The sequence below is a fragment of the Poromitra crassiceps genome, assembly GCF_964638095.1.
Source record: "Poromitra crassiceps genome assembly, chromosome: 8".
NCBI lineage: Eukaryota > Metazoa > Chordata > Actinopteri > Beryciformes > Melamphaidae > Poromitra > Poromitra crassiceps.
In genome coordinates this window covers 24,764,954-24,783,459 of record NC_139629.1, presented here as the reverse complement: position 1 = coordinate 24,783,459, position 18,506 = coordinate 24,764,954, and the positions used below count along the sequence as shown (strand labels likewise).

The 18,506-nt window shown below is 43.7% G+C and overlaps 2 protein-coding genes across 2 annotated transcripts in view; both read left to right on the top strand.

Annotated features, from left to right (window-relative positions):
• Positions 1 to 88: 88 nt before the first annotated feature.
• Positions 89 to 3,828, top strand: naif1 (nuclear apoptosis inducing factor 1; the record flags this gene model as incomplete). Its single annotated transcript, XM_083641124.1, has 4 exons — positions 89 to 533; positions 2,484 to 2,534; positions 2,901 to 3,178; positions 3,367 to 3,828. 4 exons carry the CDS (start codon positions 89 to 91, stop codon positions 3,826 to 3,828), a joined length of 1,236 nt encoding a protein of 411 aa, XP_083497250.1.
• A 7,167-nt stretch (positions 3,829 to 10,995) lies between these two features.
• LOC310781518 (stromelysin-3-like) overlaps positions 10,996 to 18,506 on the top strand; it is a 17,321-nt gene continuing 9,810 nt past the window's right edge. The window contains exons 1-2 of the mRNA XM_083642164.1: positions 10,996 to 11,119; positions 17,909 to 18,189. Coding sequence (XP_083498290.1) covers positions 11,003 to 11,119; positions 17,909 to 18,189 — 398 coding nt within the window. The 5' untranslated portion in view covers positions 10,996 to 11,002. The remainder of the gene's footprint in view (positions 11,120 to 17,908; positions 18,190 to 18,506) is intronic.

The window sequence follows — 18,506 nt, the reverse complement described above, 5'->3', positions numbered from 1 at the left end:
TTACGTTGCGCACATCAATTGAGTAAATCCTACTATTTGTGCGTACAATACGCACAATTACCTTTCCAAAACAGGACTTTATGCAATTATGGCATCGCTCGCGAAGAAGAGAAAAATGAATTTCTCTGAGAGAGAGGTGGAAATTATTGTGGAAGAAATAGAGAAACAAAAGCACACACTGGTTAACCACTTCAATGCTGGAGTCACCCACATCGCAAAGAACAACGCATGGCTGGAGATCCTGAAGAAGGTGAACGCAGTGACCACGTGTCCCAGAGAGCTGGCCGAAGTCAAGAAGAAGTGGTCCGACATGAAGACCGAGGTTCGGCGGAAGGTGGCCCAGGCCCGGGCCCAGTGTGAGGGGACAGAGGGGGCAGACTGCCCCCCTGTGGCCGTCATCCTCACTGCCATGCAACAGAGGATCTGTAACCTCCTGGGAGAAGCTACCATCATCAGCCTGCCTGCTACAGACTCTGACCAGGAGATGGCGCTGCCTGTCACCGTCAACACAGCCACCGTCACGCTCACACAGAGTAAGTTCAGTTCACCCACTTTACAGGGTAGACAGGGCTCTCTCTGGAAACTGTAAACAGCAGGCATTCATTTAGTTAAGTTGTGGACCAGTGATGTTATGTCATTAAATTATATCACTGGTTGAATATTAGATTCTGATTGGTCAATCACAATCTGTTATTTTTTTCTGTAAGACCGTTGCTAGGTTTAACAGACCGTTGCTAGGTATAACCAGAGCCGTATAATAGAAGAGTTCCGACATCTCCATTCACTCCAATGGACCAGTTTTTTTCCAGGAAGTAGAAAGTGGAACTCTTCAGTAAAAAAAGCAGCACTGTCGAGTTGCATCAAAATAGACAGTGTTGTACTTTGAAAGGGTTTTTCATCCCTTGAAATGAATCAAATTGTACATTATCAGCTTTATTTTAACATGCAAAAGTAGCGCGAGACCCATTCCTGGCTGTTCATTGGCTAATGATTCTTGCATTTTGGTCCTCCGCTGACGCCACTCTCTCTCTAGAGGACACTAGGTATAACCAGAGCCGTATAATAGAAGAGTTCCGACATCTCCATTCACTCCAATGGACCAGTTTTTTTCCAGGAAGTAGAAAGTGGAACTCTTGAGTAAAAAAAGCAGCACTGTCGAGTTGCAACAAAATAGACAGTGTTGTACTTTGAAAGGGTTTTTCATCCCTTGAAATGAATCAAATTGTACATTATCAGCTTTATTTTAGCATTCAAAAGTAGCGCGAGACCCATTCCTGGCTGTTCATTGGCTAATGAGTCTCGCATTTTGGTCCTCCGCTGACGCCACTCTCTTACTAGAGGACACTAGGTATAACTAGTGGCCAACCCCCCCGGCTTTCTTCTGATGACACGGTAGTGAATTGAAAAGCTGTAGTTCCTCGAATGGCCACTAGGCGTCGGGAGCAGTAGGCATTTCCCCCATGTTAAAATACCCGACTTTGTAACAGGATTAAACATCTTTCCAGGCAGGGGCAAAACATAACAACCTTCTCATACCAACTGTATGGGGGTAATTTTTTATATAACTCGCCCGTTTGGAGTAAAATAGATGATAGAAAAGGGGGCGGTGATTGACAGATCGCCTGTCCAGTGATCACACAGCTTGCCGATCACAGACCAATAGCAGGCGGAGCTGCGGCTCTGGAAAACCCCCAGCTCAAGTGAGCTGCGGAAGGACTCAACCCATTCCCTCCCACCCTGCTGACGAAAAATCAAGATGGCGACGGCCAACGTTTCAACTTTAAATGGGAGACCAAGATCAATGGGATAGCTCTGTCCATATTATTTAGGTCAGTGGGTATAACAGACCGCTGCTATGCACGCCATTCTGAAAGACTGGAGGACAACTGTGAGTCATATCAACTTGCAGAAAGAATTCAGGTAAATTTAGCGGTTAATTTAGCTCATTCACGACAACTGGTGGCATTTTTTTAACCATAGCTTTCATCAGTGATGTCATCAGTGATGTCATTCTTCTCGGCTGAGGCTATACTAATAAGAATATACGTTTCTGTGTGTGTGAGTGTGAGTGAGCAGAATTTTGTTCGGCCACAGCTACAGTATGTACGCTGAAGCCACGCTCACGCCTTGCTCAATCGATCGTTCAGGATTCAGTCCTATTTTCCAAGCGTGACGCGTGAAGCTTGAAGCTGCCAGGCATGAAGTCAATGGGAGTTGTGGGCGGGTTCAAGGCACGCCGAGGAGGCGCTGAGAGGAAAAGAGAAGGCTTCTTGTGTGAACGGTGAGGCATCAGTTCAGCTTGTGCCTGCCTCGAGCTTCAGCTCTGCTACATTCAGCATCCTGTGTGAACATGAACAAGGGCTAAGACCATTCTTTGTCGGGCTTAAGCCCCGCCCTAGCCCCACCCTAGCCCTGCCCTAGCAGAGAAACATGTTACTTTAATTTATAACATCATGTATTATTTTTCCTCTTTTTTTTTTTAGCTCTTCCAACTGGCTCAGGAACAGTTTGTGATGAAGCAAAACCACTGAATGGTAAGTTTTTCCTCCACAAATCGTTGAATTTAATGTCATTGATTAAGACCGATCAGTCAGTGCAGTACATTTAAAGGGATAGTTCACATTTGTTTGAAGTCTAGCCCTATTTGACAATTTTTTTTTTTTTTACCCAAATCCCATTATATATTATATACCCCTCCCACATATGAATGCAATGTGGTCTCCAACCTGCACCATGCTCTTTAAGCCCGCTACAGCCTCTGAAAGACAGTAACGGGAGCACTTACCAATGGGGAGCACAGCGGGAGTCGAAAGGGTTAACGATAAGGAGAGATATTGTGAATGAAACCCTGCAGCCTCTCGGGCCTCAGCGGACTCTTTTCTGTCCCTCCCGCCCATCAGAGACCACGTACCACACGCTGGAGGAGGGGGGCGTGGTGGAGTACTGCACCACCACCGTGGGCGATGCCGCCCCCACCGTGGTGACGGCCGTGGAGGTGCTGGCCTCCCCCTCGCTGGCCCAGGGCCAGGCCTCGTCGTCCTCCTCCCCCCCGCCGCCCGGCCAGGCCAAGCCCCAGGAACTCAAGAGCCGCATCGCCCTGAACTCCGCCCGCCTGCTTCAGGAGACGCGAGTCACCAACCTGCACGTGAGACAGATCGCCCAGCATCTGGAGGGCCAGGTTGGTAAATATAGTTTTAATGTCTTGTATCAAATTGTGTATTTTTGTTATTTCTTTTTTATTATTTAATTTTTAATCTCTTAGTATGTGCAATAATAGTTTTAGTACTAGTTGCAATCGTGATTTCGTTTCTGCTGTGCCTTGTGTATAGCTTGAATGACGACAAAGTTGAACTTGAACTTGAACAGAACGAGCTGCTGCAGATGATGAGGCGCTCGCAGGAGGCCCAGGCCTACGCCCAGGAGAGGCAGGCCCAGGCGCTGGAGGGCACCCAGGCCGCACTGCTCGCCCTGGTCACCATGCTCCGGCCGGCACTCAAAGACTTACGCAAGTTCCTGCAGAGCGGGACAGAGGGAGCCACCTCGGGGGGCACGTTCCTGGGGACAGTTCCCGGGACAGAGGGGGCCACCTCGGGGGGCACGTTCCTGGGGACAGTTCCCGCGACAGAGGGGGCCACCTCGGGGGGCACGTTCCTGGGGACAGTTCCCGGGACAGAGGGGGCCACCTCGGGGGGCACGTTCCTGGGGACAGTTCCCGGGACAGAGGGGGCCACTTCCAGCGGGACAGCGGCAGCAGGGACGACAGACGGGTTGGGAGCAGAGGAGCAGACCAGGCCCAAAACCCCACAGCCAGCAGAGGACACACAATAGAGTACCTTCTACCGCAGGGATGACGTATTTTTGTAGGCCAACCGAGAAGTCGGAAGTTCTGGTTCCCTCGTCTCAAAGTCAGTGGGATTTTTAAAAAGTTTTCTGAGAATTGCCATTTTTTTTAAATCACATTTACGCTTCAAAAGTCATAAACAGTGGTCCTCATTTGTGCAGATTATTTTTCTGAACACAAAGTTCGCCATTTCATAAACTTTTTTTAACCACAGACATCATTTCAGGCATTTAACCAAAATTCCCATACAAAAATCCCATTGACTTTGAGACGAGGGAACCGGAAGTCCTAACATCCAGGTCTTAAGGACTCATTCCTGTGGTACTCTATAGATTCCACAGTGTCCATTCCCCCTCGGTCTAATGTTCAAATGTGCTCATAACATGATAAAAGTATCACAAATCTGAAAGTGTTTCTTGATGAGAGTCTAGGCCCCCCTTGGTAATCTAGCCCAGATTTGAAAGGTCTAAGTGTCAAGTCAAGTCAAGTTTATTTGTATAGCACATTTCATACACAGAGGCAATTCAAAGTGCTTCACATAAAATGGTTGAGAGGAAAATAAAAGAATAAAAGAAGAGAATAAAATGGACATTTAAAAGCATCACAACAAAACTTTAGAAAAGAGTATAAAAAGTGCATTAAGCAACAGGCGCAGCATTTGCAAAAAGAGCTAAAAACTTATAGAGGACTCATTGGGTTTGCATAATAGCTGTCAGCAGTTAAAAGCGACGGTAAACATAAAAGTCTTTAGTCTATTTTTAAAAGTAAGTAACGTTGGGGCAGATCTGAGGTCTTCAGGCAATTTGTTCCAGCTAGCAGAAGCATAGTGGGTAAATGCGGCCTTCCCATGATTTGATTTGATCCTAGGGACAGTTAATAAGCTGGACCCTGCTGACCTAAGAGTTCTAGACGGTTCGTGGCATGGGAGCAATTCAGCTATGTATTTTGGGCCTAGGCCATTAAGTGGTTTATAGACTAATAACAGTATTTTAAAATCTATTCTATGACACACTGGCAACCAGTGTAAGGACTTAAGAACTGGAGTGATATGATCAGCTTTCTTAGTCTTCGTTAGAACTCTAGCAGCAGCATTCTGAATGAGCTGAAGTTGCCTAAGTTCTTTTTTGGAGAGACCAGAGAAAAGGCTATTGCAGTAGTCTAACCTAATATAGATGAAGGCGTGAATTAGTTTTTCTAGATCCTGTCTGGACATGTATCCCCTAATTCTTGCTATATTTTTAAGATGATAAAAAGCTGATTTTCTGATTGACTTAATGTGGGAGTTAAAGTTGAGATCGGAATCAATAATAACACCAAGATTTTTGACTTGATCCTTAGGCTTCAGGGATCAAGACTCAAGGCATGCAGTGATTTTAAGCCTTTGTTCTTTGGGACCAAAGACGATCACCTCTGTTTTGTCTTTGTTTAGCTGTAGGAAATTCTGGCACATCCAGTTATTTATTTGATCAATGCAGTGTAGTGGTCTTTGAACTGGACCTGGTCTACTGTGGTCTGACTGGGGGAAAACAGTAAAGTTTTCCTAAATTGCACATGTGTATTATACCATTGCCTTATCACTATGTGAGAAATGTCATCCTTTGAAGCAGTGCACAATTGTTATGAACATTAGACCCGGGGAAATGGTGGCCATCTTGGATTTTAGGTCAAATCTGACTTCCCTCCCCATCTGAAAATAAACCTTATGGTATTCACTAACTATGTGAGAAATGTCATGCTTTTCTCAAAAAGTGTACAACTTTTATAAGCACATTTGAACATTAGACCCGGGGGAATGGTGGCCATCTTGGATTTGAGATCAAATCTGACTTCCCTCCAAATCTGAAAATAAACCTTATGGTATTCACTATGTGAGAAATGTCATGCTTTTCTCAAAAAGTGCACGATTATTGTATCCGCTCTACTAAAACAAATATGAAAATAGGGTCCAGGTTGAAAAATACAGAAATTCTCCTTAAGACTGACCCCGCTACAGCCTTTGAAAGACTTTTTTTTTTTTTTTTTTTTTTACCAAAATTACCATTCGGGAGCACAATGGGAGAAAGGGTTAAAAATAGGGAGACTCCCGTGAAAATCAGGAGTGGTGGCGGCCTTTCTGTCTACATCACTCAAGTCCACGGACACACTTCGGAAAACCACAGAGAAACCCCATCATGAGTGGCCTTAGGAAGAGCATGTAGAGAACTTTAGGTAACCATATTTAGGATTCATCACAAACTCACGGAAATGGTCAATGCTCATGTTGAGAACATTCTTTCACCATTTGTCATTTGACAATGATTTGCCTCTGGATTTCGCTGCTTAAGCCATGCTTCCAATGCTTGCACCTAATTGTGCACGTACACAGCAAGAGACAAGACTTCATCCTGATCTGAACATTTGATGGCGACTTTCTCCAAGTCATCTTGCAGTTTACCCAGAGTACTCTTTCTTTCTTTCTTTCTTTTTATTTATTTTATTTTTTATTTTTAAGACAGGTGCCAACTGGATGATTTGGTTTGTGTGCATTCTGTTCACCATGTCTTCAGAATTTAATAAAATCTGAAGAAAAAAAACTGACAATTTTTTATTTTGCCAAGTATGCTACATTCTCCTCAACCACAAGAGGTTGCTCTGTGCCACAAACTATGCAAGTTTCTTCATCATTGTGTTACACTGGGACCAATGTACTTGCATATTTCCCTTCCTCTTGAATACTACAGTCGTCTATAGCCTGATTTAGTGATTTTTCGAATTAAGTAATACAATTCGATTGAACTGACTAGCTGTGTGATTTCATATTGTTGTTGTGGTTGTTGCTAGGGAGCAGTTTGAAACCTATTTCCTGTGAGCTATTGTTCTAGCATCAGACTGCAACAGGAAGTTAGCTAGGGGCAATTTAGAATGTTTATGTTGTCAAGTTGAAACCTTCTATAGACCAAATCAGCGGGATGTTTACATTTACTTCCGGGTACCCCTGGGTCCACACATTATAATGGCGGTGAACGGCACAAACTGACGTGTTGAAGACAAAAACAGACAAAGAAGACAAAAATGGTTCGTCCGTGTTGTGTTGTTGTTTAATATCATTCATAACAACACTTTCACTAACGTTAGTGGAGACCAGACTAGCTAATTTACCTGTTGGACCAGACCAGAGTAGACTTGACGCTAAATTAAATTAACGTGGCGTCGGTAGCTCTGTCTGTAACGTTAACGAGTCTGCTCTCGCCGAGAAGAGCCTGGTGACGCGAGGTTACGAGTCTGCAAAAAAACAGCGAGTTTGACAGACAAACAAACATTATTAGCTAGCTAACACTACATCAAACAAACACAGAAGAAAGGCTAGATACGTCGGACAAGCATGTTTACCAACCGTTTAACCATTTAAATTGAAAGTAGTCGGCCGAAAACAACGAGAGGGTTTGACAGCATTTATTTGACAACACGCACATTTAAACCTGCCGCCTTCCCCAAGTGGTACCCGGAAGTAAATTTGTTTACATGGTGACGTCACGGTGATTTGGTCTATAGGTACTGACTAAACACAGCCGGAATATTTCATAGGCCATATGCAGTAGTAGCATTCATATTTCTTTCAATATTCTATTTTAATTTTTTTATAGAACAATAACAAATAGGCTCAGACAAAAGAAAAGAGAAAAATACATCATCGACATTCAGCACTAACGTCGTGCCACCGGCTGCATAAGGTGCTTATGTGCTTCTAGGAGATATTGTGCATGGAGTCCATGGGAAACCAGCCGGGCAAGCAATCTGTCATCCCTAACCTCAGTCACTAGTCATTCTTAACATCGTCAGAGTAGGCCAAAAACGGGTCCCAGATGGTTGAGAACCTTTTAAATGAGTTGGCTCTCAGGAACCCGAGTCTCTCCATCTGTATAACAGAGATCATGTGCATCAACCACACCTGAAATGAAGGTGAAGAGGAGGACTTCCATTCCTTCAGGATGAGTCTTTTGGTTATCCCCAGTGTCAGAGATTGTTGCACAGCTGTAAGGAAGTTCAGAGGGGACTCCAAGCAGCTGAAGATGGCGAGTTCTGCCTCTGGCTGCAGGGTTATTTTGTAGGCCTTAGAGTACCAATCAAATATTTTGGCCCAGAATCCCGTTAGTGAAGGGCAGAACCAGAAGGCATGAGATAGTGTGCCCTCTGTCGCCTGACACTTGTCACACAGTGGTAAGACAGAAGGGAAGATCTTGTGTAATTTATTTATTTTTCGAAAAAACTTGCGTTTAATTGCGAATTGCTTCACGAAACCCTTAGCAAAGTCATAGCACCCCTGTCATCAATGAGCCGCACGTTTTGAGGTCTGGCATGTCTATGTGGTGTGAAAAATTATGCGCCAAACTTTTGTGGCAAATATAATAAATATATTAGTATGGCGGATTTCATACATTGTGCCTTGCTTTCAGCAAGCACAATAATAATAGTTTAGGATCTCTGGGTATGGTCAAGCCAAGATAAGGGAGGCGATCATTTGCCAATTTGAATGGGAGATTTTCCAGGAAACCGGGAGTGAAGACATCAGAGAGAGGCATAAAGTCACTCTCTTTGTCCAGTTTATGAGTGCACTTCTAGTTGTAATATGAAATCTGGTTTACAGCTCTTTCCAAGGCAGGTATAATCCAACCCAAGGCAGGCTTAATCCAACCGAAGGCAGGCTTAATCCAACCCAAGGCAGGTTTAATCCAAACCAAGGCAGGTACAGTATATTCCAACCAACCCAATTTAATCACATTGGAATTTACTACAGCATGGAGGCATGATTTTGGCATAAACACTCCTGTATGGCACGCAGCAACAAAGAGTGAATGATCAAGAGGGGAAGAAAGAACAAAGGCATCTACAATTAGATATTTTAATGGAGCAAATCATTTTGGATTATTCATGATCTTTTTCAACATATCTTGTTGGTTTTCATATATAACCAACAATATTGCCATATCTAATGGCAGGTGAAAACATACATAGGCTACTAGGGCATTTCACGACGACTGAATTTTAGTAGTCATCGACTACTCCCCCAAATTAAGTTAAAACCAGTGAGCATGTGTAGGCCACACATTCATATAGGCACAAGGGTAATAATTTGAACAATGTATTCCATGTTTAGGCCTACTAGTCATAATGTAGCCTACTCAGAGGTGTAGTAGCCTTATTTGACGAAGGAAAGCCTCGCCATAAATCCCTTTGACTGGAGCCTAAATGTCTGGAAGCCCAATATAGCTCTGGTGCCAAATGAAGCTGTCATCAAGATACAACAGCAGCCAGTTATTAGACAATGTTGTCACTCAGTCTGAAGAGTTTTCAAGCTCAGACATCTGTCAGCCTGTGAAAAAATGTTTCTGTTATCCAAAGTCAGTTTGCATCCACCAGCCCCACATCCGAAATTAATGTTGGGCGGTAATAATATATTACTAAAGTAATACATTAGATACTATATTACTTTTGCCTAGTAACGAGTAGTCTAAAGCAGTGGTTCTCAAATGGGGGTCCGGGGACCCCCAGGGGTCCGTGGCACTTTGCAAGGGGGTCCGCGAAAAGTTTTCAGGAAAATAAAAATCACTTTTTTGTTGTTGCAAAAGCTTCATAGTTCAATGAAAATATTTTATGCTTTAAATCTAAAATGGTTCATGGATTATATTCTAATCTAACAAACCTATCAATTAAAAAGTCAAGCACGTTAGCGTGGAAACAATTAAGCTTGGCCCAAAATCACAAATCAGAATGAGGGGGTCCCCGGTATTTTCTATCTTGTAAGGGGTCCTTGGCTGAAAAACATTTGAGAACCTCTGGTCTAACGGATTACAATGTCCAAAATAATAATACGTAATATTATTACAGTTACTAATCCATTACTTTCTCCAGCACATGTTGCAGGGCTATTTGTGACGCAAACTTGTTATGCAAACATGTACAATGCGTATTGATAGAATGCTTTGGGCCTCTTTTTCATTTTGCCAACATTTTGTTTGGGTACAGCAGCAACATACCTGTTTTACCCCACTCGCGCACCAGCCGTTTAACATTTTGTGGGCGTTCCCAGACATGCGGACTGTCTCTATAGGCTACACATGCAAACTTTGCATTGCAAAGTCTGAATTTTGATGAGAAAGGATGCAGTTTTGTGGGGTGTAACGGAAAAATAATATAACAAGTAGTGTAACGAATTACTGTTGGCAGGGAGTAATAAGTGGCTAATTACTAGTTACTTTAGGATGTGAAATAGTGGACATGTTAGGATGCTATGCTAAGCTAGTTTGGTTTGTACCCAAGTGCGCACAAAGGAGGACTAGGAGACAGGTTAACAATGAACAAGAGGAATTAATAGAACCAGGAGAATCATTCATCTGATCAACTTCAAACTTGGGGAGTGCGCTGCTGGGGACCAGGCGGAGTGCAGTGCCAAATTCCGTGCAATTCGGACATGTGCATAGTCTCATAGCATCAGCTACTGGCAACACACACAAAAAATTATCTTGAGAACCGTTGGTCCGATCTACTTCAAACTTGGTGGGTGTGCTGCTGGGGACCCAAGAAATTGCAGTCTTGAATTTTGTCCAATTCGACCAATCAGAACATGGCTTTACACGTAGCCTATCTAAAGGACATTTTTTGTCCGATTGACTTGAAACTTGGGTTGGGGCGTGCACTACTGGAGACACGACAAAGTAAAGTGCAGAATTTTGGCATGAGTTTGGTCACTTCCCCAATAAATGAGCACTAATTTCTAGTTTGTTTGAACTCATACGCTGGTGTGATCCCATTGCAAGATGGTCTCTATTTCTTTGTCAGAAGGTCCAATAAAGTTTATTGGGACCTTTCAAATTCTGGAGTGTTTAAACACTCAGTTCACACACAGTTTCAAAGAATTAGAATTTTCTGGAAATTGTTTGATGCTTCAGCCTTTACAGGGCTAATCTATTCTATTCTACTCTCAACAACTTTCAGCAACTTCTGCTAAGGGGTTAAATGATGTGTCTAGCAGAGCACTTCAGTGAGGGAGCTCATAGAAAAGGTGTCATTCTGAGGAGAACAAAGAAACCCGGCCGGGTATAAAAACTCCTCCCAACGCTACCTCCAACATTCACACCTGCCTCTGTCTGCTCTGCTCTGCTCTGCTCTGTCTGCTCTGTGTGTATGGAGAAGATGCAGGGGGTGGTGTTTTGCAGCAGCGTTTTCCTTCTGCACCTTCTGCTCTACGTCTGTTCTCTGCCGCTACACGACCGGAGGAGCGCCGCACCCCGCTACAAACAGGTGAGACCTATGTGTTTGACCCAGCTAGAAACAGGTGAGACACACACAGACCCAGCTACAAACAGGTGAGGCACATAGCCTGCTGTGGAAGGAATCAGGTTTCCTAGTGTAGCGATCCTGGGTCTCAATCTATAAAGCGGTATTGGTCCTTCGCCAAAGGAAGGATTGTCCCTTTGGTCTGATGGTTAACGTGTTGCGCTTGTAAATTACAGATCCCGGGTTCGATACCAGCCTCGCCTGTGCTGTTACACTATTAGAGGTAGACCGATTAATCGGTCGATGAATTGAATATCTCTGCGAATAGTTAAATATCTGCATGTCTGCTCTTAACTGGGACTGGGACTAAAAGAGATGCTGCTACGTGTGTACACCAACATTATTTATTTATTTTTTAATAATATAAATGCTGTTGTTAAAGTGCCCTAAAACTATTTATTTTTCATCCATACGTTTTTTTTTAACGGTTTCGTTTTTTGATGACCTGTGGACGTTTTTTTTAATAAGTGCACTGCAGACAGTCGCCAGTGCATGTGAGAATTGTTTCAATTATTGGGTCTAAAATAAAGAGCCTGGTCTTCCACCTGCTCTATTTGTAAAGCATCTTGAGATACTCTTGTTTTACGATTTGGCACTATATAAATATAAAATTGCTTGATTGCTTGATTGATTGATTGATTGATTGATTGATTGATTGATTGATTGATTGATTGATTGATCGATTGATTGATTGATTGATTGATTGAGACAGAGTGCAGATCTAGTTACAGTAAGGAAACAGAGACAATGCAGACAATATTAGTGTTAAATACATTTTTAGTTCAGCAATTTTATGTCTAATTTTTTATTATTAAATTGTTTTTATCACATGCAAAAAAGATATTACATATTGGCCATCAGCCACCCTGCTCTCTAAATATCTGCATCGGCCATTGAAAAACAAAAAATATCAGTCAACCCCGTTCCTATGCAGGTCTGGAAATTTTGGAAAAAAGTATTAAAAAGTAATTACCGGTAGATCATTTCTAGGTCTTGAATAGTTTGGGAATTTTAAAACATGTTTGCAGAAGTCTGGAAAATGTTGTGGCTCAGGTCCGATACACACATAATTCTAGCTTTGATGTTGTTTTGAGCCACTTTGAGTCCACAGTTTGTGTTGATGATCAGATAGAGGGATGCTCTTATGACTCAGCCACTGTTAGCATGCATTATATCAAATACCCTGCACCAAAATCACATCCAGTCAAGAACATACTGTAGGGTCTGCTCCAAAATCACATCCAGTCAAAAACATACTGTAGGGTCTGCACCAAAATCACATCCAGTCCAGAACATACTGTAGGGTCTGCACCAAAATCACATCCAGTCAAGAACATACTGTAGGGTCTGCACCAAAATCACATCCAGTCCAGAACATAGGGTCTGCACCAAAATCACATCCAGTCAAGAACATAGGGCCTGCACCAAAATCACATCCAGTCAAGAACATAGGGAGTCTGCACCAAAATCACATCCAGTCAAGAACATAGGGTCTGCACCAAAATCACATACAGTCCAGAACATAGGGAGTCTGCACCAAAATCACATCTAGTCAAGAACATAGGGAGTCTGCACCAAAATCACATACAGTCCAGAACATAGGGTCTGCACCAAAATCACATCCAGTCAAGAACATAGGGCCTGCACCAAAATCACATCCAGTCAAGAACTGGGGTCTGCACCAAAATCACATCTAGTCAAGAACATAGGGAGTCTGCACCAAAATCACATCCAGTAAAGAACTGGGGTCTGCACCAAAATCACATCTAGTCAAGAACATAGGGCCTGCACCAAAATCACATCCAGTCAAGAACTGGGGTCTGCACCAAAATCACATCTAGTCAAGAACATAGGGAGTCTGCACCAAAATCACATACAGTCGCAATGAATTGCGCGCATACAGACGATATCATAAGGCAAGCATTTTGCACAGAAACGCTTGGTTTAGCATAAGGCACGCCCACAGCTGCGCTAGCGCACAAACCCAGTCGCAAAACTGGCTGCTATCGTGGCCGGCACGCAAAAAGCCAGTTGTGCAGGGCGGACGATAGGACAAGACGTGCGGACAATAGGACAAGACACACGTAAGGGCACGCAAATTGGCCCGCAAGCACAAAACGCAAATAGCGCGTGTGCGAGAATAGGGCCCGGGGTCTTTTAATACAATTTTAGACAAATGAAACACATTACGCTACCTTACAATACGTTGCGTTACCTTACGACAATAGAGAAAAAACAAAAACCTGTTTATTACGCCATATTGTATTTCCAAAGGAAAGAGCATTCCTCTCAAACCTCGGGAGCGTAATGGGAGCCAAGTTCAGTGCTGTCAATTTGTTCCATACTGTTGACAAAGTGAGTGAGAGTAAGATTATGCAGGCTGAGACAAGTCATCTGGCATCTGTGCAGAATAACAAGCCCACTGGCTGCTGACGCAGGGGAATCCAGGGAAATCACCAGGTAGGTAGGCTAGACAGACATCCAGAGAGAGAGAGAGAAAGACATCCAGAGAGAGAGAAAGAGGGAGAGACATCCAGAGAGACAGACATCCAGAGAGAGAGAGAGAGAGAGAGAGAGAGACATCCAGTGAGAGGGAGAGATCCAGAGAGAGAGACATCCAGAGAAAGAGAGAGAGAGACATCCAGAGAGAGAGAAAGAGGGAGAGACATCCAGAGAGAGAAAGAGGGAGAGACATCCAGAGAGAGAGAGAGAGAGAGAGACATCCAGTGAGAGGGAGAGATCCAGAGAGAGAGACATCCAGAGAAAGAGAGAGAGAGACATCCAGAGAGAGAGAGAGAGAGGGAGAGACATCCAGAGAAAGAGAGAGAGAGACATCCAGAGAGAGAGAGGGAGAGACATCCAGAGAAAGAGAGAGAGAGAGAGAGAGAGAGAGAGAGGGAGAGACATCCAGAGAAAGATAGAGAGAGACATATACCAGTCCATCACTTATTGGAAAGACACCACAAAAACGCAAAGTAAAATGGAATGTTATTTGCTGTATGTTTGACACCCCTGTTCTAGATACTTTTGTTGGGTAACTTTGGTTGGTCTCCCAAATAGCATTTGATGTCAAAGACTGTTAGAAATCTCTGAAAACAAAGTTACATGTGAAATGTGTTATTAGAGTTTAAAGCTTAGTGAGAGCTAGTGACGGACCTGTTGCTCACACCAATTCCTCGTCAGCCTCCAAACATGCTCTCCACTTACCATCATCTGTCCGCTGTGTGCTGAATACTGTGGATATCTCAGGCTCTTTGTGCTTAAAGATTTACCCTGGAGGGATTCCACTTAACTGTGCACATCATTTATCTCAAGTATGGACTACTTTTGATCTGCCAGAAGATGTCTGTTGGTGTGGGAATAGAGTTCATCACATTTATCTGCCAGAGGGTGTCTGTTGGTGTGGGAATAGATCACATCATTGAGCTCACAAAATTAATTCTGGGGTAAAATATTAATTTTGACAATAGAGATACAGGCCTGGAGAGAGTTGGGAAGACTAGTCCACCTGTCCAAGTCTTCCTGAATAGTTGTGGGTCACCATACAGTTGAATAATTTGTATCCCAAGGTATTTGAATTGCTGAACGACTGGGATTGTATAGGCAGCCAAATTCCTCACAAATGGATAGCAGCCTAGGTAACGATTGTGCTGGGTTCTCCATAAAGACTAAAACATCATCAGCGTATACAGTAAGGCCAGATGGTGGTAGGTGTCACACACTAAAATGGGTCATTTGTGGCGTTCCACAGGGCTTCTAGGGAGAATGAAAAGAGCTCCCAACAAGGTCTGTGGCTTATCTTGAGTAACCAGGTCATGATTTCTGGAAAGGACATCGCTGTAGAGTTTTTCTTTTTTTTCTTCTTCTTTTTTATGTAACACATACATAAAATATGTATTTTTGATTTTGGGGTGAACCTTCTCTTTAATAAATCCAATTGAGTAAATTAGCATAGCGCTGCTGTCGGGTGGAAACCTTGTATCTCCAAATTTGGCCATTTTCTTTTTATTTCATAAATGGATTTAGGGGGTACCAAAAAATAACCTGTGAAAGTTTCAGGTACTTTGGACGAGTGAAAGATGTTATATTACTGGTTATTAATGTTGTTATTACTATTACACTGTATATTAAAATGTGAATGTTTTTTCTTCCAAGTGAAAAATAGCTTTTTTGGAGATACAAGGTTTCTGCATGACAGCAGCGATAGTTACATTTAACATTCTGTACCGCCAGCCCATTTTTTAGCCCAGCCTTTTTATTGCTTAGTGTGAGTAACAAAGTAAGTCATTGAAAAATAATGTAGCGTCAGCATCCTTAAACACTTTCATGACACACACACACACACACACACACACACAAACACACACACACACACACACACACACACACACACACACACTGTTATGGCACAGAGTCCCTGATGTCATGGGCGAGGAGGGAATTTCCAGACATCTGCTCACTGTGTGTAAAACAACTTTGTGGTCGGTTTTAAGGATACATCTGTGTGTGTGTGTGTGTACGTGTGTGTGTCTGTCGTGTGTGTGTGTGTCGTGTGTGTGTGTGTGGTGTGTGTGTGTGCGTGCGTGCGCGTGCGTGCGTGCGTGCGTGTGTGTGTGTGTGCGCGCACGCTCACGCTCATTCGTGCGTGCATCTTTGTCCAGGCATGTGTGCATGTTGATGTGTAGATTCATGCATGTAGGCTTTGTATTTGGCTGTTTGAAGCAGCCTAACAAAGACTCCCCAGTGTAGCAGATCAGATGCCACCTGGAAGATAAAGCAACCATAAGCAGCTTGTGTTCATCACAGGGTTATTAGGGGCTGGGCTGGCTGGGGCATGTCGCTGTGGGTGAGACACAGGCACCAACCACAATAGAGAGCCAGAGTCACGCGACTCACACCCACTTCCGCTTTAGGCATAGGCACCAGAGCATACCAGAGCCATTCATCCACCATTCTTTTTATGCCACCGCCGGTGATAGCCAGGCCAGTGATAGCCAGGCCGGTGATAGCCAGGCCGGTGATAGCCAGGCCGGTGATAGCCAGGCCGGTGGCATTATGGTTTCGGGTCCCCTCCGTCCGTCCGTCCGTCCCATGTTCGTTAACACGATATCTGAGGGACGTCTTGACAGAATCCTTTATATAAAAGGAAGTAAGTGGGTCCTGTCTCCGTTTTTGGTCCGCAATCTTTGTCCGTGATGATTTTGGTCAGTAATAATGTCACTGATGACGTCATCAGTGATGACACTTGAGAGCAATTGTGATGTCATCATGTCTATGACATCATCAGTGATGTCACTCGAGCACTTGATGATGTCATCAGTGATGGTCACATCACCTATGCTGATGTCATCGGTGATGAGAAGTTGGGCAATTGTGCATTGAGTGATGTCACTCGAGCACTCCATGATGTGATCAGTGATGGTCACTGCAGCAATTGTGATGTCATCAGTGAGTGATGTCATCAGTGATGCAGGCGAGGCCACGCAGCAGCTGAGCTGCGGGCGAGGCTGATCTGGCGAGCCCGGGCAGCCGGCGAGCCTAGGAATCTCTGCCTCAAACGTCCAGTTGGACTCAAGGATGAACTGATTAGATTTTGGTGGTCAAAGGTCAAAGTTCAAAGTCACTGTGACCTCATGACCACCCCGTTTCAGGTTCGTTAACACGGTATCTCATCAACGCCTTGAGGGAATTTCTTCAAATTTGGCTCAAACATCCACATCGACTCGAGAATGAACTTATAACTTATGTTGATTGGCAGAGTTCTTTCTCAGCACAATCCATCGTTTGTCATAGTAGCTCTGGGAAAGTTGGGAATAAACAAATGCAAGGTAAATGGGGTCACGCTCCTGTATGTACAAGCTGCTTGATGCTCACTAAAACTTAATCCACACATAGTGCACGCACACGCACTGACGCACACACACACACACACACACACACACACACACACACACACACACACACACACACACACACACAAAGTACATTTCAGTGAGCTTCAGTCAGCTTGTACATACAGGAGCGTGACCCCATTGACCCCGTAACTAGGGATAGGAAGGTCGTACAGAGTTGTGATTCGAGGGGTGTGTAGGGGGGTGGCTAGGGGGTGTGTAGGGGGGTGGCTAGGGGGTGTGTAGGGGGTGGCTAGGAGGTGTGGGTGGTGGGAAGGGGCAAGGGAAAGGGAAAGGGTGGAAGAGTTAAGTCTGGACAGACATGGATGTCGACTGCTCACTTGTTGTCGGAGGCATACTGTATATCCGCGGTGCGGTCATTCTAGTTTCCATCGACATTTCATACAATGCTTATAAAAATAGTTTTACTTGGGAAAACCAAGCGATTCAACTATTTCTAGAATCAGGAGAGACCATAGAACATTTCACATTTCACAAAACGTAAAAACAAAATGTAAAAAAAGGGGGGGGGGTTAAAAAAAAAAGTAAATTAAAAAATGTGTACACAAAAAAGCTACTCAATTACAGTAATTTGAGTACTTTATTTTATATAATTAATATAATCATTAATAATCATTAATAATATAATTTATATTAATTATTTACTTAGGTTACTTAACACCTCTGGTATGGGGTGGGGTGGATTGAGAGCCCTTTATTAAATGATCAAGCCTATTCAGTCACATTTCCTCTGAGGAGAATATGTCGTTGCAGAAGCTCAGTTCCTTTGACTTTGATGGTGGAGTTGTTTCAGGTGTGCGTTTTTGTATGAAGACTTGAATGGATGTGCCTGTGTTTGCAGGGATGGCCTCAGAAGAACCATCACCTCGGTCTGAAGAAGAGGGGCAGACTTGAACAGGACACACCTAACAAAGAGTACCATGTGACGTCTCTAGCGCCCCCTGGAAATGACAGCGTGTCCTGGAAACGTCCCCGCTGCGGGGTCCCGGACTACCCCGCCTCGAAGCAGATGGGCCTCTCCTACTACAACATGAAGAAGGAGGCACGGCTCAGCAGTCAACAGCGCAGCAAACGCTTTGCGCTCTTTGGAGGCCGTTGGGAAAATACTGACCTCACTTACAAGTATGACGCCTCTTTCATTGGCCTTGGTGTAGTTAATGCTGTAAGAACACTGCTTTATTCACTCATTCAGTTGTCTTACTACTGTTTTGGTCATTTTACGTATAAATGCAGAAGTCAATCTCTCGTCTGATGAGCCCCAACACAAATGTTTTGAATCTTGATCTGCCTTAAAGCTAAATTGTAGAAGTTCTGTGACCCAGGTCTGAATATCTAACACCTAAAAGGGCAAAGCTACGTATGTATGTGAAGGCAAGAGACTAAGTTTAGCTTTTTTGACAACAGCGCTGCAGCCATGATGAAAAACATTAGTTCTGCAT